Source organism: Thamnophis sirtalis, unplaced genomic scaffold (genome assembly GCF_051295495.1).
Source record: "Thamnophis sirtalis isolate CommonGarterSnake01/CBP01778 unplaced genomic scaffold, rThaSir2_p1.2 scaffold_1, whole genome shotgun sequence".
NCBI classification, from domain to species: Eukaryota; Metazoa; Chordata; class Lepidosauria; order Squamata; family Natricidae; genus Thamnophis; species Thamnophis sirtalis.
The window spans coordinates 64,216,450-64,239,219 of record NW_028261381.1 but is presented as its reverse complement, the minus strand read 5'-3'; the positions used below and the strand labels follow the sequence as shown (position 1 = coordinate 64,239,219).

The 22,770-nt window shown below is 41.1% G+C and overlaps 1 protein-coding gene and 1 long non-coding RNA gene across 2 annotated transcripts in view; one reads left to right on the top strand and one right to left on the bottom strand.

Annotated features, from left to right (window-relative positions):
* ANKRD13D (ankyrin repeat domain 13D) overlaps positions 1-19,243 on the top strand; it is a 25,589-nt gene extending 6,346 nt beyond the window's left edge. Inside the window, exons 4-15 of the mRNA XM_087713902.1 lie at positions 18-63; positions 3,916-4,059; positions 4,178-4,367; positions 6,610-6,676; positions 6,792-6,873; positions 9,894-9,955; positions 10,167-10,297; positions 10,488-10,645; positions 11,080-11,238; positions 12,815-12,978; positions 13,408-13,487; positions 18,214-19,243. Coding sequence (XP_087570028.1) covers positions 18-63; positions 3,916-4,059; positions 4,178-4,367; positions 6,610-6,676; positions 6,792-6,873; positions 9,894-9,955; positions 10,167-10,297; positions 10,488-10,645; positions 11,080-11,238; positions 12,815-12,978; positions 13,408-13,487; positions 18,214-18,490 — 1,560 coding nt within the window. The 3' untranslated portion in view covers positions 18,491-19,243. The remainder of the gene's footprint in view (positions 1-17; positions 64-3,915; positions 4,060-4,177; positions 4,368-6,609; positions 6,677-6,791; positions 6,874-9,893; positions 9,956-10,166; positions 10,298-10,487; positions 10,646-11,079; positions 11,239-12,814; positions 12,979-13,407; positions 13,488-18,213) is intronic.
* LOC148049442 (uncharacterized) lies at positions 7,363-22,761 on the bottom strand. Its single transcript, XR_015696489.1, has 4 exons — positions 22,621-22,761; positions 20,855-20,971; positions 9,864-9,976; positions 7,363-8,052 (listed from the first exon to the last, which is right to left on the bottom strand). It is a non-coding gene; the product is annotated as an uncharacterized LOC148049442 (long non-coding RNA).
* Between the last annotated feature and the right edge of the window lie 9 nt (positions 22,762-22,770).

Below are 22,770 nucleotides of genomic sequence, written 5' to 3'. Positions count from 1 at the left end.
GTTTTCCATTTCCTCAGGCCCCTGACTTCTATGTGGAAATGAAGTGGGAGTTTACCAGCTGGGGTAAGTCAGTACTTCAGATGTCTAATTAAGTGAATAAAGAGAAAAAATGAATAAGAAATAGAAAAGATGGTAGGAGAAGATGGGGTTGCAGAAAAATATTTGAACTAAGGAATGAGATTTCCTTGTTTGGTTGTTATCATTACTTTTCAGAATAGATTTGGTCACTAACTTTCAAAAAGTGCATCATTGGCAGTGCACTTGGACCAAATCTTTGTTTTGTGAAAAAGGAATTCTGCCTCTTGTTCTACAGTCAGTTTAGTGGCTTCTTCCGTGGGCAGTCTATCCAGGGGTTTTTAACATGTGATAACAGAAGTAGTGCTCCAGAATTTTTAAGTGATAATTTGGAAGGTTGGGAAGGTCCCACACAGATGCCTCAGGGACCTATTAAACGACCGTTGACTTACCTGAACTATGTGCGCTGCGAGGGGAATCCAAGCATGGGTTAACATTATCCATTAGCCTAGAGACTGAGTTACTAATAGTAGCTAACTGTTGACCACGCCTCCTCTGACTGGGATAGTTCAGTTTTGTACGAAGGCTCAGCCGATCCAAGAGAAGCAAAGGAATCAGCAGACGAGAAGGTAAGTAGGTAAGTAACACAATGCGTGCGTGTGAGATTGAGACAGTGCCAGTGCCCGGACCAGTCGAAGCCGAGGGCAGGTTTGGATTCCCCTTGCAGCACACATAGAAGCACCGTTCAGGTAAGTCAACGGTCATTCTCCTGTGTGCTGCTTGGGAAATCCAAGCATGGGACATGCCAAAGCAATGAGTTTCAAGGGCGGGACGCAGGCTGGTCAGGGGCTGGGGATGATGCTACAATCCTCTGTAAGACATGTCGTCCAAAGGAAGCCTCTGTCAAGGCATACATGTCCACTTTGTAATGACGAATGAAGGGCGACGATGATGACCAGGTCGCTGCCCTACATATGTCTTCCACTGAGGCCTGCGTTGCCCATGCTGCCATGGTGGCCACACTCCTGGTGGAATGGGGAGTGATGCGCCTGGGTGCCGGTCAAGATTGGGATTTGTATGCGAGGGGAATGCACGCTTTCAACCAATGCCCAATGAGGACACTTTTGTCCCATGGATGCTGGCTGGAAAGACACAAAGAGCGTCTCTGATCTCCTGAATGACGCCGTGCACTTCACATAGTGACGGAACATTCTGCGAACATTGAGATGGTGCCCCTTCCGTTCCTGAGGGTGTGACGGTTTGGGGCAAAAGTCTAGAAGGATGAGTTCTTGCATCCTGTGGAACAAGGAGTTAACTTTTGGCAGGAATGCCGGGTCCAATCGCAATATGACTCTGTCTTGATGGAATATACAGAGATCCTCCCGTACTGAAAGTGCCGGCAGTTCCAAGACTCTTCATCACTAAAAAGAGGGTTTTGAGGGTCAACAATCTAAGACTGATGGTACGAATGGGCTCGAAAGGCTCAGCCATGAGAGCTCTAAGTACTAGGGGCAAATTCCATGTAGGGTAACGGTGGACTACCAGTGGTTTGAGGTTAGATGCGCCCTTTAAAAAGGACCAGACCCTTGGATGGCGAGCGAGGAAATGGCCCTGGGCGCCTCCCATCACAGTCAATAATGCCGCAATCTGTCTACGTAAGGTGCTGGGCGTTAGCCCTTTGTCCAAACCCAATTGTAAAAAGTCTAGAACCCGTGGGATGGAAGACTTAAGTGGGTCCATGGATACTGTCCGGCACCACCTGCAAAAGGCCTGCCAGGTGGCCTCATAAATTGGTGTCATGGACAGACGGCGAGCAGCTTGGATCATGGTGATGACCTTGTCAGAGAAGTGCATCAAGATCACCCGCTCATGTGCCACACGGTTAACTCTAACCCGAAAGGACTGCCTTCTGTGATATGGTTGTTGTCTTCTGTCCCCGTACCTAGTGGTTGAAGGAAGCACTTTGCTTTTGTCCCTATTTTCAATCAAAATAGGATCCAACGCAGCTCCAAACAAAGGGCCTCCCTTGAAAGGGGTAGAGACAAGATGGCATTTGGAACATAAATCAGCTTTCCAATGGCGAATCCAGAGGAGCCGGCGAGATGCCACGTTGGATGCTACCGCACGGGACGCAAACTTGGCCGCGTTGAGTGTAGCATCTGAAGAGAACTCCAGCTCTGCCACCAGTTTATTTATATCTTGGTGTAGTCGGAGGTCTTCAGGAGGAAGCCTAGACTGCAGCTGTTGCAACCAAACCAGCGAAGTTCTATTAAGGAAAGAAGCTGCTGTGGCTGCACGTAACGCCCAGGCAGCCGCCTGGTGCGTTTTGCGGATGACCAGTTCGGCCTTGCGGTCCTCAGCCTTAAGATCTTCCGAAATCTCAGAAGGGATCAAGGCCAGGGAGGCCAACACCGCTACAGGGGGAGCCACAGTAGGGAACTGAAGGAGTTCATCCAATTCAGGCATGGAAGCATAGAGCTTCCTGTCCCCATTACTAGGAGGGGGAACATCCGTCAGTTGGGAGCACTGTTTTTGAACAACGCCCAGAAACAGCTTCGGGACGGGTATGACATCCTGCTCCTGCACCTGTTCTGCGAAAAAATGGTCGGTGAATCAAGGCCCATGGCCGTACTAGCTTGAGTGGTGGCGCCACCCATCTTGGTAGTTGCCTTAGCTTTGTACAAAAGCGATTTGAATAAGGTGGGCCGAAATAAGCCGGAGAAGGCAGGTGTATCTTGCGGTCTCAGAGTGCAGTGGGAAAGAGCTGGGAGTTCCATCGCTGCCTCCAGAGACAGAATGATCGGCCATAATAAATCACGGGGGATCGGGAGAGATTTGAAAGGCTCAAGCTCACTTCTGAAACCAGGGCAAACCTCTGGTAATTGGCGAGCTGACTCGTTACGGTGCTAAGTGATGGCGGCGAAGCGACCTCTGCAGCAGAATGACTCACTCCGTCCTCAATCGCAATTGAGCATGCAAGGCAAGCTCCACCCCTTCCTGCCATTGATTTGGCGCGAAAGCACTAACGGCTCAATTAGCCGGCGCCAGCACCTGCGTTGGCGCAAAATTCAAAAGTGCATCCAAAAAGATGGCCACCGTCTTTCCCAGTCCGGAGCAGAGGGACGGAACGCCAGCAGCCAAAATGGCGCAGCTGACTCACCCCAAAATCACGCGGTGGCAGCAAGGCTCTCAAAGTGCTGGAAAACTGCAACCCATGCCTAAGAATTGCGCCCGCGCCTGCTGGAGGCAAGAATGCGCTGCCTTTCTCAGGCGGCAAGCAAAGGGAACGGGAGGCGGTACTAGCGGGTTGTTGAGCCCTGCGCCGACACGAGAGCGGCGAACTGATTCTCACCATGGCCACTGATCAGGAAGAGAGTGGTGAACCGACCCGCTACTGATTAGACCCGTTGAGACACCCGGCGAGTAAGTCTCCTGGCGAACTTTCCTGCAGCTGCTAGAGTCACAGGGAACCATGAATTTTATAACTTAAGGAAAACAAATACCAACACTCCGTAGTCAAACGTACCAAAAAGAAGAAAAAATCCAAGTCAAATGAGCTAATTTTGTCTATTATCCTAGAGGAGAAAAATTTCTGTGTCTCTTTAAGGCTGCACTCAGTTAAAAAACTGAACTATCCCAGTCAGAGGAGGCGTGGTCAACAGTTACGTAACTCAGTCTCTAGGCTAATGGACAAAGTTAACCCATGCTTGGATTCCCCAAGCAGTGCACAGGAGAATTTGTTGTTTACTCTTAGGCATGTTGCTGTCTCATCTTACCCTACTTTTAAAGAGGCTATAATTCCTTCATGGAAGAACAATCTTGTACAAATGTGACTCATTATTAACAGTTCCAGGTACTGATCCCGATGCCTCTATTTATTCTCTTCCTCTATCTCTGCAGTGCCTCTTGTCTCCAAAATATGTCCAAGCGATGTGTATCGGGTATGGAAGCGGGGTGAAAACCTGCGGGTGGACACTACCTTACTGGGCTTTGAGCACATGATCTGGCAGCGGGGCCGGCGCAGCTACATCTTTAAAGGCGAAGGTCAGAATTTCCCTTTCTTGGAAGATAGGCATCTGCTTAGTGACATGCGTGGCTTTGGTAGAAAGTGTTTTTCTTCCAATGTTGCATTTTCATCCTCTTTCTCCTCCCTGTTATTTAGATGAGAATGCTGTGGTGATGGAAGTTGACCATGACAAGCAGGTTGTGTACACTGAGACATTGTCACTAGCCTTGCATGAGCCCGAGCTGATGCTGGCTGCCATGCAGCCTTCGGAGGAACATGTTGCCAGCCGCCTCACGTCTCCTATTGTCTCCACCCACCTTGATACCAAGAATATTGCCTTCGAGCGGTGAGTTATGGCAGACGGAAGGGAATGTATTGTTCAGTGTCTATCAGTGCCTATATAGGGGGGATTGTGTGGGAGGAGCAGGAACATAGTGACCCTGCGTGGCAATTGTTGGGGAGCAAAAGCAGGAGAGAATACAGAAGGTTTTGTTTTGATCCTGCTTGATGTTCTTATACCATAAGAGGGACCCGAGGAGGTCAAAATTGAAGTGAGACCCAAGTTGGAAAGAAGGTCTTGCTGACTCTTTCAGCACTAAATACCATATTTTTTGGAGTATAAGACACACCTCTTTCCTCCCAAAAAGCGGATGAAAATCTGGGTGCATCTTATACACTGAATACAGCATTTTTGGCCTCCTGAAAACCAGCCCCCTTCACAAAAATGGACATGCAGAGGGTTTGGGAGGCCTCCAAAGTGCTCCTGGTGGCTGGGGAAGACAAAAACAAGCAAAAAATGGGCTGGTTTTTGCTCATTTTTGCCCCCCACCCCAGCCCCCCGAAGCACTCTAAAGGCTATGCATGCCTTTTGGGGGGCAAAAAAAGGGCTGTTTTTTGCTCATTCCCCCCCTCCCCCAGGAGTACTCTGCAAGCCTCCTAAAGGCTATGCTTGCCCTTTTTTTGCAAAAAACAGGCCCATTTTAGCAAAAACGGGACATTTTTTGCTCATTTTTGCCCCCCTCCTCCCGGCCTTCAGGAGCACTTTGCAGGCCTCTGAAACTCTCTGCATGCCCCATTTTTCACAAAAATGTGGCATGCAGAGGACTTGGGAGGTCTGCAGAGTGCAAAAACTTTTTTAAAAAAATTTACCTCTTCAAAATCTTGGTGTGTCTTATACTCCAGTGCGTCTTATACTCTGAAAATGATGGTAGTTTTTGCAGGAAGCCTTACATTGGAAATGGGTTGAAGTTTATTACGACAAAATACAGTTCAACACCCTTCTTTAGTCTGAGTACTGGAAGATCAGGTTTCCTTACACAAGAAAATACTTGCTCTGGAAACACCACTTAGTCTCCTTGGTTAAGGCTTTTTAAAGGTAGAGGTATAGGCGGGTTCCCCCATCTATTTGTGGATTAACAGCATTTAATGTAATTAATTTTTTAGGTGAGGTATTCTCAAACTAGGGGTCACATCATTTCTGAGTTACTTGGTCTCATCCTGGTGTTATGAATTGACTGTCTGCTTATCCAAGCAGAGTAATGCATGGACTGGCAGTGATCCAGCTGTGTGTTTGTAATCCAGACTTGTACAACCAAAATTGTATAACTGATAGAACTCATGCTATCAAGGGTGACCTCAGGATTTACTACTTCTACATCTCCCTGCTCCAGGGGCACCTCTGTGTCTTCATTGGCCATCTACAAGGCATCCTTACTGAACATGTTTTCTAGCCTGGCCTTTACTATTCGCCCTGCTGTCCAGCAGCTTCCATGCATCCATCCTGTCTGGATTGAGAAGGGGGAACAACAGGGTGGAAGAGAAAGCCAGTGTCACTTGGAATTTCCTTGCACTGCACAACCATTGTTCAGGGTGTGAGAGAGAACTTTGAGAAAAGTAGGCAGAGCTGAGATGCAGCAGCAGTGATGTCTCAGCAGTTCTGGAAAACTTGGCCAAGAGACAAGCAGTACATTCCCTTCTGCGAAGGAAGGCTATCCCTATACAAATGTCATGAAAAATAATGCCAGAGAAGTTCTGGTAGCATAGATCCTCCAGAGATTCTGGACACAGATAGGCACCAGAAACAGGAAACAGGAAAAGAAGTGCAGTTCAAATAAATAAAGTTTTTTTTGTAACCTCATGAATAAAACTGTCAAATAGTGACAAAGATCCTGGTAACAGTTCAGCTGTGATAAGTATGTACCAAAGAGAGAGCAAGAACATGGTTTGATAGAGCTCTGGCTTTGTGTGCACAATTGTATCCAGAACCCCAGATGACTGGCCTGTGAGTTCTGACAGTGATTCACTTTTTGATGTGCAACTCTGGGATTGCAAACAAATAGCTGGAGTACTAACCAAATGCCCTAATTAAGCTGACCACCAGCTTCTCCAGATAAAAGAGGAGGTATGTTTGACAGTGGGAATCCTGCCAGAACATAGTATGACAACTTTATTTCTTGTAGGGAGATCACACAAAATAATTTATCATTTCAGCACCACAGAGTTGGAGAATTTAGACTGAAATAGGAACCCATTCTATGTGCAAATTTGGGCCATTGTCATATTCGACTCAGGAATATCTTTCTATTCAGGAACAAGTCTGGCATCTGGGGCTGGCGCTCGGAGAAAATGGAAGTAATCAGTGGTTACGAAGCCAAGGTACAATTCTCTGTCTTCTTTGTATAATTGTGCAACATAAATGTCAAGATTTAGCTTATCTTCTGTATTTCTAATCAGCAGTGTTTATAATATAAGTGGGTTTGTGCTTCTCCAGGTTTACAGTGCCAGCAATGTGGAGCTTATCACCAAAACACGTACCGAGCACCTGTCTGACCAGGACAAAACACGCAACAAAGGTATAGCACACATGTACTACTTCCAGTTTTGAACCTATGTTGACTTAACCAGTCTATTATGCTGTAAATAATTTGTCCTCATGATAGTTCCAGAGTTCTCTCTCTGCAGTAGTTGTTCTTTGACCTCAGTTGTCTTGTCCTCAGCAGATTCAACATGGAATATTTATATTTCATTTACTTACTTATTATGTATATATCTTTCCCATAAATTGAACACACTGAATAAATCACTGCTATGTCCAGAGTTATATCTCTCCACCCCTGTGATATAAGTTGAACTGAGAGATAATGACTAACCTGATGGACTTTATAGCTCTATTACTTGTGATAAAATAGTTTGTAAACAAGGAGAGGGGAAAACTAGAAAACATCATAGGAAAAAAGATTTTTGAATAACAAGATTACAGGTGCTGGTCTTTGTGGTTTTGGAATAATAAGAAACCTATCAGAAATCTAGATGTAGCATCTTTTAAACAAAATATAGATTTTGAAGTCTTTCATAAAATGCACAGAGAGGCCTCCAAGGTGATTCTTGATTTTTCCTTTGTTCATTTATTTATTAAATTTCTGTGGTACTTTTCACTCCTGGCAATCTCACAGAAGTAGTAAATAAATCAATACAGTATCAAAATAACAATCAAACTATTGTGTAAAGATTAAAATGAAACATAAGCTAATATTCCAGGCATTTTTAAATAATAAATTTGGTGGGATTTACTGTCAGGTAATTAAAAATAGGATTCTACACTGACAATGCATTCAATTTATCAATATGCCTTACTCTTACACATTTAGATAATACAGGTTTGCACTATTAAAAGTTTTTTAAAAATACTTTTTAATGAGACAAAAACTATATTTGCATTGAATGCATGTTGAAAAAAACAAATAACTGGTGGGTTTTTTTTTGGTAGTTGATGGTAAGATGAATTGATGTAATTACTTAATAATACAACATGATATTGACTATGTACGGTAATAGTATACATGTGATTATATGCTATGAAAATGGAAAATAAAAATTTTCTATGTAAAAAAAAAACAGATCCATTCTTGCAATTGTGGAAGCTTCTGCTTTCTTGTTGCTGGACTTCCAGAATACCAGTGATTATACCAGTAAAAGGAGACAAGTAATTTGCACACATCATCATTCTTTTCTAGGGAAAATACCAATCAGCTCTGAAGAAAGTATACAATATATATTCATGTATAAGCTGAGAATTTTACGTTCCAAAATATACCCAAAAAATTAGCTTTGTCTTCTTTGCAGACCAGAGCTCAGAGTTTTTAAAAACAGCCTTAAAATCACATGGTTTTATAAAAGGCGACATAACAATTTGTAGTTTCCTGCCTGTCGTTGCATTTTAAAAATTGAGGGATAGCATATCTGCGGGTGGCACATTTTTCATAGTATTCTGATTGAAATTTCTAGGGTTGACTAATCTGCAGATAGATTCATCCACAATTATGTACAGTATTTACTTTCCTGCACTCACTTGGTCTATTCCCTATCTTAGCAGTCCTTGCAACCAGGTTCTTATTAGTGTAAAATAAATGGGCAAGGACATTTAGCTTCTTGGAAGAAAGGTGAGGTAGATAAATAGTCTTGCCCACTATTAGGAGTGGGCAGTATGGGACAAATTCTTTTGACATGCTTGTGGCTGTAAAGAAAGAGTATAATTAGGAAGGCCAGGTAAATATTGAGCAATTGCCATGTACCCTACTGGGGCTGCCTTTGAATAGCACTCTACAAATGGTCTCTTGGACAGTTGTTGGGCATACTTTGAAATGTCCAGGTGATACTACTGCTTCATGAGCAGTATTGATTATTGGTCACCTAAAAAGCCTTTAAGGCATAGGTCCATATTTTATGAAGACCACTTATTGTTTTGCTCATCTGGTAACATCTGGTAAGATCTGATGTACTTCATGAACCCTTGATCAAGCAATGCCATCTGTCAGAGGCATTGACTTCTCTATTGCAGTGTCTGCTTTCTGGAATTATACCTCCCCAGTGATTTGTTTACCTCCCTCCCTGATGTCATTCCACAAGTTGTTAAAAACCTGGCTATTCTTCTGGGGATAGGATGTTGGAAGAGTCCTGGGTGATTGGTTGTTACTTAATCTATCCAGATGCTTAAGTTCTTCTTTATTTTAAGTATAAGCAGCTCAGAATTATTTTGGGTCTCTTGGGAAGCTTCTAAATTTATTTTTAGTTTTTTTTAAAAAAAATAAGTGAGTAGTGAATGTCTGCTCTTATATTCTGTAGTAGTAAGGGTTTCAGTAAAAGAAAAGGGCAAATTACAATCAGATACATTACTGGGATGTACATAAGCATTTTGTGAAATGAAGCTTTTCCCATGATATTTCTGCAGCAATGAAGAAAAGACACCAAGTTTCAATGTACTATGCAATTGTTGTTGTTGTTTATGTGTATATATCTCATCTCTTTTTAAAGAGGGAAATACAAATTAAGGCAAATAGTTGTTCCACATAATGGAATAGTTTTAAGATTTGCATGAGGAGACAACTTAGCTGGAGAGCAGGCAGGCCAATGAAAACCTTTTTTAGTTTTGTTTCTTTCCACAGGACTCTGCTGCTGCTAAGGTTCTAAAGAAAGGGTGGCTGGGGGCCAGGCTAATATTTGGAGGTTGAAGGAGCCTCAGTTCACATTTCATTTTCAGTTCACACTTGCACTGTAATGTTAAAAAGTGTTCACTTAAGAAGATGCTCATTTTCGTAGAAACAAAAGAGACATTTTCTGTAGTATTTTGTTCTCTTTCAAGGGCTGCTACTGCTAAAAACTGTTTTATTTGCAAACATCAGGATGTTTATTTTAATATCAAAACAACAAGTTCTATACTGCATGCCACCTTGAACGCTGTAACAAACAGATAGGGCAGAAATGATTTAAAGAAACATTATAAGCATCTGATAAAAATAGGTAATTGTAACTGAAGTGCTTCTTTGAGAAGAAACATAGGACTTACTCTTCTGGATGTCCTTTCCTCACTATACAGGCTCCAAGACTCCATTCCAGTCCTTCCTAGGAATTGCCCAGCAGCATGCTGCCCAGAATGGGGTATGTAGCAAGGTTCCTTCCCTGCAAAAGGAAAAGGGTGCTAGCTGAGGTATCTGCATGAGGAACTGAAGGGGAGGGAGGGTAGCAACAAGAAACTTATGCTGGACCACTTTGGTGGGACTGGTGGGGAGTGAGAATTGGTATTTATATGGCATTTACAATTATTGCTAGAATCCTTTGCTTAGAGTAGATCCTGCTCCCCATTTTTCAGGCCCCCGTGCTGCAGTCAGCCAGTCCCACAAACCCAACATCTATTACCCCTGAGGAATACTTTGACCCAAACTTCAACTTGGAGTCCCGTAATATTGGCCGCCCTATTGAGATGTCAAGCAAAGTTCAGAGGTGAGTGCAGATGGGAAAGATAGTGCAGCATTGATATACAATGGGAGACGCAAGACATGAAGGCTAGCATTGATGCTTTTTGGGGGTGAGAATGAAAATCCTTAAGGGTGAGTATGACGGCTAGTCTTTTTAGTGTGGTAAGATGGAGGAAACTGAAGTTCTAGAAACTGACTTGTTCCTTATTTGCTAGGTTCAAGGCCACTCTGTGGCTCTGTGAGGACCATCCCCTCTCCCTGGTGGAGCAGGTGACACCTATCATTGATCTGATGGCAATCAGCAATGCTCATTTTGCCAAGCTACGTGATTTCATCACCCTCAAGTTACCTCCTGGCTTCCCAGTTAAAATCGGTGAGAGAGATGCAAAACAGACTGGCTGAAAATGGAGTGGCAAGTGATGGTGCTAGCCATTGTAATGTGGAACTAGAAGACAAAGTGCGGTAGAGGGAGCTGGTAGCAACAGGAGTATGGCAGGAATGATGTATGGCAGAGTTGGGTGTAACAGTAGATCAATGGTTGCTGATATTTATTTCTGAAGATCAGGTACTGAGAAACTGAGGGGACTATTGCATACCTGATCTATAGAAGCATTTAGTTAATCATTGTAGGAGTAGAATATTGGCTACTCTAGATGGCTTTTGGTCCAGTCCAATATATCACTATATTCTTATTAATAATGTTTTGATGGGTTCTGTATGAAAACAGCAAGAGACCTGAAAATAAATAGTTCCCATCCTTTCATTCTTTTCTTTCCCTTTTCTGTAAGTTTTCCCTGTCATTTTCAGAGATCCCTCTCTTCCACGTGCTCAATGCCCGGATCACTTTCAGTAATTTGTGTGGCTGTGATGAGCCACTAAGCTCAGTGCGGATCTGTACTCCTCCCCAATCCCCTGGCAGCAGCGAGGAACCAAGTGCTGGGGCAGAGGCAGCCAGCAATACTAAAGGTAAGATCAAAGGCCAAAGAGAGGCACAGCTCTTGTCAAAATTATATGCTTCTAAACGATGGTAAAACTGGATAAAGAGAAAGGAAAGAAGCTTTTGGAGGTGGAAGAGATAATGTCCATACTGAATTATTTGAAGAAATAATAGAGGAAAGAATAAAACAGGTTATGCAATCTGCATCCCATAAACTGCAGCCAGGCCCTAAGCCCTGCTTCTGTAACTTCCATAACACCTCAGAAATTATGCCAATATTTTTCATCAAACAAAAGTGTGAATGTTCCTGTTTTTTTTAAAAAAAAGTTTAAACTTTCAAAAAACCTTTATTTGTCTAAAATACAATCCAAATCCCAAAGGAACCTCCTGAAAATCTATGCCTTGTCCACTTGTGTGGTAACATTACATCACTGTTACTTCCCAAAACTATCAAAAATATATTTATCATGGAATAGCTGCTGAAAGATTGCTTGTCCTGGAAAAGACTAGTTAAAAGAATGACTCTTAAGTGTGTTGCTCTTGTCCATAACCCCTCTCCTTCATCCACTTACCTTTAGGGAGAATTCCTAGCAGAGAGCCATACTGGCCCTAACAGCAGCAACCGTAAATATTTAATTCACACTTGATTCTCTCCCTTTCACCTCAGAAAATGCTATCTAGAAAGATTCTGCACAAAATTTGCCCAAACTTTTCACAATCTATGCAATGTGAAGCTCTTATTTTGCCTATCCAGAACTGATGCATGAAACTAGTAAAATAATTTCCAGTTGTTGTTTTCATTTTAGATTTTGCTGTTGTTATTACTCTGCATAATAATAGATCACACTAATTTAGTCTTGTACTTTCCCTCTCTATTGTCCTGAGAAAATTGAATTATGCCAGCCTTTTATCAACCTGTTATGTCTTCGTTCACCTGGGAAGATTTAGTGTATTTGCTTTAATTCTAGAAAGTATATAGTTTGATCAAAAAATAACCTCATTGTTGCTATGGGGAAGTAAAACAGAGATTAGGTGTTTGGCTGTTTAATTAACATAGGACATAGTTAAATCCATTCAAACTCTTACGATATTTGAGCAAAATTTTAGACGATGTCAACACAATATAGACAACTTATCGTAATTGTGGATATGGTACTAGTCACAGTGACTCTATATTAATATGCCTTTCTTTCCAGTCAGTAAAGAGAGAAAGACATTGTACTTACATCCTATTTGTAGGTCTCCCTGTGGCTTCTAACTGATGATGGTCAAAACAGGATGCTGTCTAGATGTGCCTTCAGTTTATTTAGAATAGCAATTGTTATTTTCCCAATCCCTGTTGTGATTACTATTATAGCAATAGCACTTAGACTTATATATCACTTCACACTGCTTTTAGAGCCTCCTCTAAGCAGTTTACAAAGTCAGTATATTGCCCACAACAATCTGGGTTCTCATTTTACCGACCTCAGAAGGATGGAAGACTGAGTCAATCTTGAGCCTGGTGAGATTCGAACTGCCAAATTGCAGTCAGCAGAAGTAGCCTGTAGTACTGCATTATAACCACTCACTACCATGGCTCTTTTGTTATTCTCCTTGCTCTAGTCTACCCTTTCCCTTGTGAAGTGGATCCATCTGTATTTGAAGTGCCCCAAGGCTACACAATGCTGGGTGCAGGACGTACAGAGCCCATGAGAGATGAGGACGATGACCTACTCCAATTTGCCATTCAACAGAGTCTCTTGGATGCTGGCACAGAAACAGATCAGGTGACTGGGAGGGCAGCAACTGGACTGTGGTGGGAAAGTCTTTATATTCATTTAGCAGAGAAGCATGTCTAACTGCTTCTTCAAAACAGGGTCTTGGTCTAAGAAGGTTGTGTAGTATGAGACAAAAGTAGGAGGACAACATAACAAATAAACCCCCAGATGTTTTCACTTACTTGAGATTGTTCTTTGTTGACAAGTTTAGATATAGCACTGGAAGCTTAAACTTAGTCTTACTGGTGCTTTTTAATGCTTAATAGGGATCACGGATAGGGGGACCTAAAGCTAAACATGATCTCAGTCTATTCAACAAGTCACAGGATCAATTAGCTAAATAATTAATTACCCCACAAGTTTCCAATTGCTGTCTACTACTGGATGATACCGACACTGTTTTTTAGTTTTATTGCTTCATTCCATATGTTTTATTAGGTTACCATCTGGGAAGCTCTGACCAACACCCGACCAGGATCCAATCCACCAACCTATGATGAGGAATTACAATTGGAAAGGTAAGTATTTGTGTAAAATGCATATCATCATTTACATACATATCAAGCTATTCTGCCAGACTCTGTTTCTTTTTTATTGGGATGGAAGCAGTGGCTGCTACTAGAAGAACAGAAGTTGGTTGTGAGAAGGTGCCAGGAACTGCATGAATTAAGACAATTGCATGCTATCCTCCTAGTTTAAGTTCTCCACCTTTCCTTCATAGTTATGTAGTTTAAAGCAAAAAAAAATTGCATATATTTATCTGGTTTCTTCTGCTAGTTATGGAAAGGGTTAAGAACTATGCAGGGCATGGAAACTTCTTTCCCAGCTATTAGAGATTTTGTTCATTAGCTCATTTCTGGCTTCTGGGATGCCACTAGCATGACTATGTAGTTTGGTTTGGTTTTAAGAGAAATCTGATATTGACAGTAGAATTGTGACTGTTTCTTTTTTCTTAAAAGAAAATTTGTTCCCTAAATAATTCATACATTTGTTTACAGATAGAATGATTAGGCCTGAAATAAAAATCATACTTTCTTTTTAGTTATTACACATATGGTAGGAGCGATTGCCTTAAAAATACATTTAGTCTATGAATAGGAGAAAGCGGCATGCTATCTCTGTCATGGTCAGGTTATATAAATACTTTAAAAAGACTACTTCTTGAAAAAAATACCTGTTTCTATCCACATTCTAGGGATATATTTGAATTGTTTATTACTCTATCCTTCTCAATGCTGCAGTTGCTGACAATAGAACTGTTTTTTTTCTGTGCCGAATACAGCCTGAATTCATGGCATGTAAATAAAACATTTTAAATGAGGAAAATATTATTTACAATCACATATGTATAACCAAATTTTGATAGTCTTTTGAATTTTTTTTTCTTTTTAAAGAAACTGCTGTGGGTGGGTTGACATTTAGATCCAAGAAAACAGTAAAGGTTCATTCTTTTACTATATAAATGCTTCCCCATCAAGCTGCATTTCCAACATTTTAGGTTATATTTAACCTAATATAGGCTTGAAATTTTGCAGATAGAAAAGCAATTGAAAAAGGTTAATGGGAAGAGGAAAAATGCTGTTAGGAAAAAGCGATAAGAAATTTTGCTATTTTAAACCATTATTTTGTTTTTCTTTGGGAAAAAAACTTTAAAAGTTTTGTATTTTTAACAAGAAACCCTCAGGTTTTTAAAATCAATATTTGTGTCGTTTTGAAACATTTCTGGCTTCTATGGTTATAAACCACACATTATACAGTAATGACTGGATTCACGTAAAATCACAACTAAGCCAACTTGCAATGAGATAGGTGGCAAACAAAATTAATAAATAATAATATAGCATATTGGAATGTGTGAATCTGTTATTATTTTAGTATTTTACTTCCCATTTCTGGCAGATTTAAACAAGGATGTCATCCTGATATGTCATCCTACCTGTTGAGCATGAAATCTTCTATTGTATCTTTTTTGTGGTTAATATAGACATATTCTATAGGAGAACAGCTGGCTTTTCCCTGGAACACTTCTTAAAATTATGTTTATTTACTGAAGAACTGATCATGAACTTAGAAACTGTTCCCTTTATTTGACCCTTAGAAATTTGTATCATTTTATCAAAAGCAAATATAGTAAGAGGTGGCAGTGGGGCCTGTTGTAGTTACCAGCAAAGGACTCCATTGACTGAATGTCCACTTCTGATTTGCATTGTTTTTAATTTGTTGAATGTGTGGTTCATTTACATGTATATTCAACATACATGTGGATAAGCTAAGAATTTCATGTGCTAACCCCCCCCCCCAAATGTGGTTTCTTATCCATGAGTACTATAGGTTTCTCCCATGCATGTTCTTAACTCAGCTAATGAAATACAGATAGTCCTCAACTTACGACCACAACTGAGCCCAAAATTTATGTTGCTAAGTGAAACATTTGTTAAGTGATTTTGCCCCATTTTATTACTTTTCTTGCCACAGTAGTTAAATCATTGCATTTGTTAAGTTAATAACATGGTTGTTAAGTGAATCTGCCTTCCCCATTGACCTTGCTTGTCAGAAGGTCGCAAAAGGTGATCACATGATCCCAGGACACTGCAACCATCATAAATATGAGTCAGTTGTCAAGTGTCTGAATTTTGATCACACGACCATGGGGATGCTGCCGTAGTTGTAAGCGTGAAAAATGGTCTTAAGTCACTTTTTTCAGTGCCATTGTAACTTTGAACGGTCACTAAACAAACTGCTGTAAGTCAGGACTACTCATATGTTATAACAAGATTAATAAAATACATTAAAATATAATCAAAATTATATGGGTTTTAACCAATATGCATATTTTTAAAGCAAGGTAAAAAATTTCCCTGTCAGTTGCATCCAAATCTAGGGCATCTGTTTATCCAAGGGAGCCAGCGTTTTCCAAAGATATTTTCTGTTTGTCATGTGGCCAGCATAGCTATACTCCGAAGGTGCATGGAATGCTGTTACCTTCCTACCTAAGCAGTACCTATTAATCTACTTGTATTTGCAAGCTTCTGAACTGCTTGGTGGGCAGGAACTGGGGCAGGAAGGGCTCCGTTGCATGGCACTCAGGTCTTGAACGTGGGCTGTCAGCACTCCAGCTGATAAACTCATCTCAGTATCTTTAATAGCAATAGCACTTAGACTTATATACCACTTCACAGTCCTCTCTAAGTGGTTCAGCATATTGCCCCCAACAATCTGGGTCCTCATTTTACCGACCTGGGAAGGATAGAAGGCTACAGTACTGCATTCTAACCACTGTGTCACCACAGCTCTTAACCACTGAGCCATTGTGCACTCTATTCTTAAAGTAGCTGAAACAAACTATAAAAAGATTAATAAAATACTTCACAATATACTCAAAGCATATAAAACACAAATATTCCAAAAATAACAAATATAAACCGCATGCTTCTTATAGGCCACTGATTAGTTTTGGTTTTGTTTAGTGTTTAGCTTAATTTACAAATGACACGATTATATCAGTAAATCATAACAAACCATGGTTTAATGCACTGCATAGTCTACTCATTAAGCTAACAGATCTCAAATTTACCATTTTTCAGCAAGCCAATTTAAAAGAATTTAGTATGAAATCACTGACTTGTAATTCATCAGCAAATTTGACATGGTGAAATTGAATGCAAAACAGATAGTTCGTTAATGAAAGGTATTAATTTACATAAGTCCTGTTGCTGTGCTAGTTCATTTTACTTGTGGCAAAAAAATACATATCTAGCCAGGATGTGTCCAGTATTCATTTCACAGCAGCTTCTACACAGCAGTATCACAAATCTATTGCTGCCTTCCAAATTGTTTTGAGTTTTAAATGCACTTAATAGGAAACCATAGGCTTTCTCTATCATTACTGCATGTAGTTCAGTAATCTCTAAATGATTGATGAAAGTTCATAGCAGCAACAGCCATCATCTTTTGCTATTCCTCCCTGGAATTATTCTGGGAATTACTTCAGCAGCAAACTACTGCAGTTTAAGAAAAGAGTATATTTTATAAAAGCCTTTGTAGAAAATTGTTAATGCACACAAAGTATTCAAGTCCCACTTTTGCTCCTATGTAGGTAGTCCTTGACTAACAACCACAATTCCACCCACAATTTCTGTTGCTAAGTGAGGCAGTTGTGAATTTTGCTCCATTTTATGACCTACCTTTCCACAGTTGATAATAGCTGCAGTTGTTAAGTTACTAACATAATTGTTAAATAAATCTGGCTTCCTTGTTGACATTTTTTGTCAGAAGGTCACAAAAGGTGATCACATGATTCCAGGACACTGCAACTGTCATAAATATGAGTCAAGCATCTGAATTTTGATCACCCGATCAGGAGATGCTGCAATGGTTGTAAATGTGAAAAACAGCCATAAGTCACTGTTTTCAATGCTGTTCTAACATTGAATGATGACTCAGTGTACTGTTGTAAGTTGAGGACTATCTGTACAGTCTTCCCAGCCTCCTGTCTTTCACCTATGATAAGAATTCTGAAAAATGTAATTGCAACGTATCTGTAAAGCAAGAGGTTTGAGAAAGCAGCTGCAGTCTCAACATTAGCATCTGAATAGATGGTAGGTGCCAATAAGCAAATGCAGATAATAAACTGCTTCCCAGTCCACAGCTGTCTCTCTGGATATCCAGATGTTGCTATGACCGTTTAAGTTACAACAAATATTCTGTGATAAATAGAATCAATTGAATGTGATATGTCCCATTAACTACTGTGTTTTAAGTACTTGATTAAATAAATCACATTCTGATTTGGAAATAGTAGGACGTTTAAAAAAAAATCACACAATTGAAAGCTTTATGTAATGGGGGGTAGTAAAGAGTATCTGTCCTCAGACAGTGATCCATTGTGTGAACATGAGTTTATTATAAGGACAAAAATGTTGCCCCATCATTACCTAGGAAATGTAGTAAATTCGGAAGGCTGTTGTCAGCATACAGAATGTATAATCAGTGCAAACAGCTTGAATCAAAAGCTGACCCATTGCTTTGTTTGTACTGGCAGTTAGAGGCACTTTTGTAATTGTTGTATGAGCAAGGAGAAACTCGAGATTGGGTCAGACAATCAGAATGCTAACAGGAGAATATGGGCAAAGATACGTTTGAAGGCCTTTAAGTAAGATGGGCTGAAGTATACCTGTTGAACAAGCAGAAGAGCAACTCATGTTTCTTTCTCATATTGCAACAAACTCCCCTCTTCCTTCTCAGGGCCATCCAAGAAAGCATGTTCCTTCAGTCAGGGCCAGGCCTGGTCCCTGTGGAGTCTGGAGGTGGCAACGATGTGCCTACTCCGGAGGGCAATCCAGTGCTCAGCACCAATGGAAGCGGTTCCTCAGCTTTGCCTCCACCTTACCCTAGTTTTGATGAGCAGCTGCGTTTGGCCATGGAGCTGTCGTCTAGGGAGATGGAAGAACGGGAGCGCCAACGCCGTGAAGAAGATGAGGAGCTGCAACGAATCCTCCAGCTCTCTCTGACAGAGAAGTAGCATCCCAGCCTGCTAGCAAGGGGTCCCTCAGCCTTGCTCAAGCCTCACACCACCCAGCCTAATTCTCCTTGCTGCCACTGTATTTTGGGTTGGGTTGGGTTCCATGCTTTGTCCCCTTTCCTGTTGGGGTCAGGCTGGAAGTGAGAAGACATTTCCTGTGGTTTACTTGGTTCCGTCCTTTAATATTATTTCTTGTAATTTTTTTTAACTGCTTTATCCTTCATGGAGGAATTGTTTTCTACAGCAGAGAAGGGGAGTAAGAGAAAAGGAGCCACAACCAATAGAAAAGAATGAAAAAATAATCAAAGATGTTTCTCTTTTTCAGATGAGCTTGCAGGTTTTTTTGAGGTTGCTAGAAGTGTGCTGTTGCAGCTTCTGTCTTTGCGTGGGTTTTGGCCTCTTGGGGATTTGGGCAATAGAGAGGGTGGGATCCAGGAGCTCAATGCATTGATATTTGCAGTAAGACTGAAGTCATGCTGCAGCTTGATGAATAATATTCATTCCTGTCTTTTTTTCCCCTTCCTCATCATGAGCTGCTGCTCTCCCCTCTTCCCATGTTTAATTTATTTTATTTATATCTTTAAAGATATATACTAGAAAGGGAGCGGAGGTGTGTGCTCTTTTAAAAACTGAACCCAGTGGGTCTAAAGGGAAGAGCTGGGCCCATTCTTGAGCAGTTTTCTCCTGCTGTCTGGCGACCAGGCACGAGGAGTTCCAGGCAGCAGGAATACTAAATAAAAAACATGAAACCAGCATCTGCTTTTGGTAGCTTTCTTCAGTTTCAACTATCTTGGTCACAGTTTGTGTGGCTGTCATACAAACATAATGTGAGGCTCCGTTTGTGGTTACTTGTAATCATGTTTAAATTACTGAATAAGCTGATTTGTTTACTTAAAGAAAAACTCCTGAGTTTGTGGTTTGAATGATCATGCTGTGGTAGCATGTCTTAAAAAGGAATTAGTGGATTGTTCACAAAGAATTGCTTAACCAGTCAGGTCTGTGCAACATTTCCAACAAGCCAAATGCATAGAATTCCATGTTTGATAACCTTTCATTTTTATGAAACAAGAGGAAATGGTCCTACTTCTAGAATCAAAACTTGCAGTCAATAATATATCTGATTATTTTAAATTATTATATGAAATGCTTAGCATATGTGCCTTCTTAGTCTCCCATCTTCCCTTTACTTGCAAGGCTATGGTGACAGCGGAAGCAATAAATAGCAGAATTTCCAGATCAAGGATTAGCAACACACCACTGAGATGGCGAGGAGTTTTACCAAGCTCCCCCCCCCCCTCCAAATTGCATTTTCTTCCGTTTTAGCAGTCACTTCTATTTGGGACATTGCTTTTCAGGATACACCTTAGTTTATTACATTTATTTTAGCCACTCTGCTTATTGAGCAGCTTCCTTGCATTTTTCTTTTGCTGTCCTCTTTATTTCAGACTGCCACCATTGTGCTCTGCCTTCATTGGAGGACAGGAGGCACATCTAGGAGCAATAGATTGAAGGCTGCTCTAGAGTATTCTTCATATTTGGGTTAAACATTTCTTTGCCTTAATTCCCTATGCTTTCCTCCTCTTAAACCTCCATACCCAGTAATTCCTTTGTCAGGTTCCTCTTTCTCTGGATAATCGCTCACTATGCATTTTTCTTTTTGCTTCCTTGCTCATTTTGGTCTGCTTCTGTATTTCCTGAAGCCTTTCCCCTATCTTCTTGGGTGCCATATATGGTTTATTGGCTCACAGTATTTGAAGTACAAATTACTATGTTCTGTGAATAATTAGAAATTTGATATCTGACCAATGGTCAACTCTTGGTATCATTACTACTACAGTAATATGTACAGAACAAGATCAATTTTGTTACTCTAATTTCCTGCCTTACATGTCCTCCTTAGTGGGTCATTCACAGAAATGTAATTTGTGTGACAAAACCTTGCTGGCTTAAATGAGGCCATGTGATAAAAGCCTGTCAAATATTTTTTTTAAATACTTCTAATATTACTAAAATTGCAATAACCATTAATTAGTTCTGATCATTTTGTATAGCCTTTCTACTCTATATTCCTTCGTTCAGGAATGCATGGAAGAGGTTCCAGGGCATCTGATTTTGTTCAGATATGCGAGGTGCATATTTTGAAAAATGGACAATCCCCGTACAATCCAAGTTCTTCTCTGAAACATTAGAACCCTAGTACTAGTCATAATACTCACTTGGTACATTAAATGGAAGGTAGCTTTATTTTGCCTCAGTAATTTTAAGAGGTTAATATTGTGTTAAGGTGTGTTGTCACTGTTTATAACTGACTGGATTGGAAGACCAAGTGATGATTCTAAGCAGAGTTCAAATATTAAGACTTACCTGAATCTAGAGATCATATCTGTTCTGACCGAAAACCATGTACAGATGCAGCTAGCTGCTGGGATGTCATACACTGTATGAAACCTTATGCTCTCATTCCCCACATGTTCAAGCAAGCTATGTCCAGAGAAATAAGAGAAAATTGAATATTGTTACGGTCTCCAAGTCAAGCTCAATTCCCAATAATTCTATGGACTGTTCCGTGTAGGTTTTTGGGCCACAATATAAAGGTGTTTCCCTACTGCCATCTTCTGGGATGTTTTTCAGTTTCCAGCCTTTGCATTTTTGCTATGTTTCTGTCCAAGAAGTAGTTACCCAGTTCAACTTTCCTTAGTTTTTGAGATCAGCCACAGACAGTTGCCTAGACACTACCACCAGTACAGTATTTGCCCCAAACACCCAAATCAAGTCAGAATGCAACCCAAGTTATTTCAAAATGTTCAAGAATTGATGCATTATACTATACAAAAAAAAAACGATACTGTACTCCCAATAATTAGATGTGATGATCAGCTCGTGATATGCTTATCACAATAAATTAACTCTTGGAGCCTTAAAATTGTTATGGTAACTATTGTAGACCGAAACATGGGGCTGTTGTAAAGGGACAGACAAGATGACCGCCATGAAACCTGAGAATTCCAGCATTTGACTTGTTCTTTGATCACAACATGTCATATGAGTATTTGTTGGTGTCTCACTGGTGTTTGTGGTCAATGATGCAATTAGTGATTTTAACTCTGACCATATGTTAGAGGAAGTCTCTTGATGATGATTTGTGCTCTCTTATATCAGTCGGGTAAACCAGCCCTACTGGTTTGAAGATTTCCTGATAAAGCTGTGAGTTCTCCCTGATGGCACCACTGTTTATAGCTCACCAGGATCTTGTAAGGAAGTTTGAGCCATCCTGCTGAACTTCAGGAAGTCCTAATTGGCAACAGCAGCTGAATTCAGTGCTGGGGGAGGGGGGGAGATTATGCTGTGTTTTCCCAAACTACTCCTCAGACTTTTTTTTTAATCACCTGCTGAGTCATTGTAGTAGTAACATGAACAATGCAGCAAGGCATAGATGGCTATAGTTAAAACAAGCCAGACTCCAGAGACTTCTCTATTTTAAGCATGGGATAAGTGCCAGTAATAAAATTTCAAAATCCAGGAGCAGGATAAATGCTCCCCCCTCACGCCCCAATCACTTCAAGTTTAGATAGGTAACTTTTCCTCCTTTCATATTAAAGGAAGAGTGTAGCTTCTTCCTCAGTGTCTGTTAGATAGGAAAGCCTAGCAATCCCACCAGGGGGAAAGGGAGGGGGGGAACTCCCTTGAAAACAGGACCGGTAACAGCGAGGGCCTGTTACAAGATTGTTCTATCTTTTCAGCTGCAAATTTTGTCCAATGCTGTATAGTGGTTCTGGTGAATTTATAGAAAAAAACACCAGCTGGAGATCGCTTTACGCGAGCCCGTAGCTAACGCCAGGTAGATTGGGGTTGGGGCGGGGGGGCTCTAGTCTAGATATTCCAGGCACAAGGCAGCCTGAAAGACCCTCCAGCCTCGCAGTTACAGTTCTTCCACAGTTCTTTCGCCTTTCTGTAATAAGCGGGGCTGAGCCCTGGCCCAAGATTAGGAGAACAGGACAGCGGAGAGAGGGGAATTGCCTTGGGAAGCGAGTTCCCGTAGTTGCCGCGAATTGACACCACCTCCTCCCCCCGCCGCTGCTCTTTCGCCACTCGTGCCTGTTCCTTTAAGAGCCACCCCCGAAAGGACGTACTCGGCATTGCTTTGCAGACGATATCCGTGCGCTTGTTCGTCGGAGTGGTTGGACGAAGGAGGAGAAAGTTTACGGTCGGCAGGTTTCCACCCCGGGATGAGTGAATGAGTGACCCGCTACTCCCGCCTCCTGCAGACGGTTTGCGGCGGC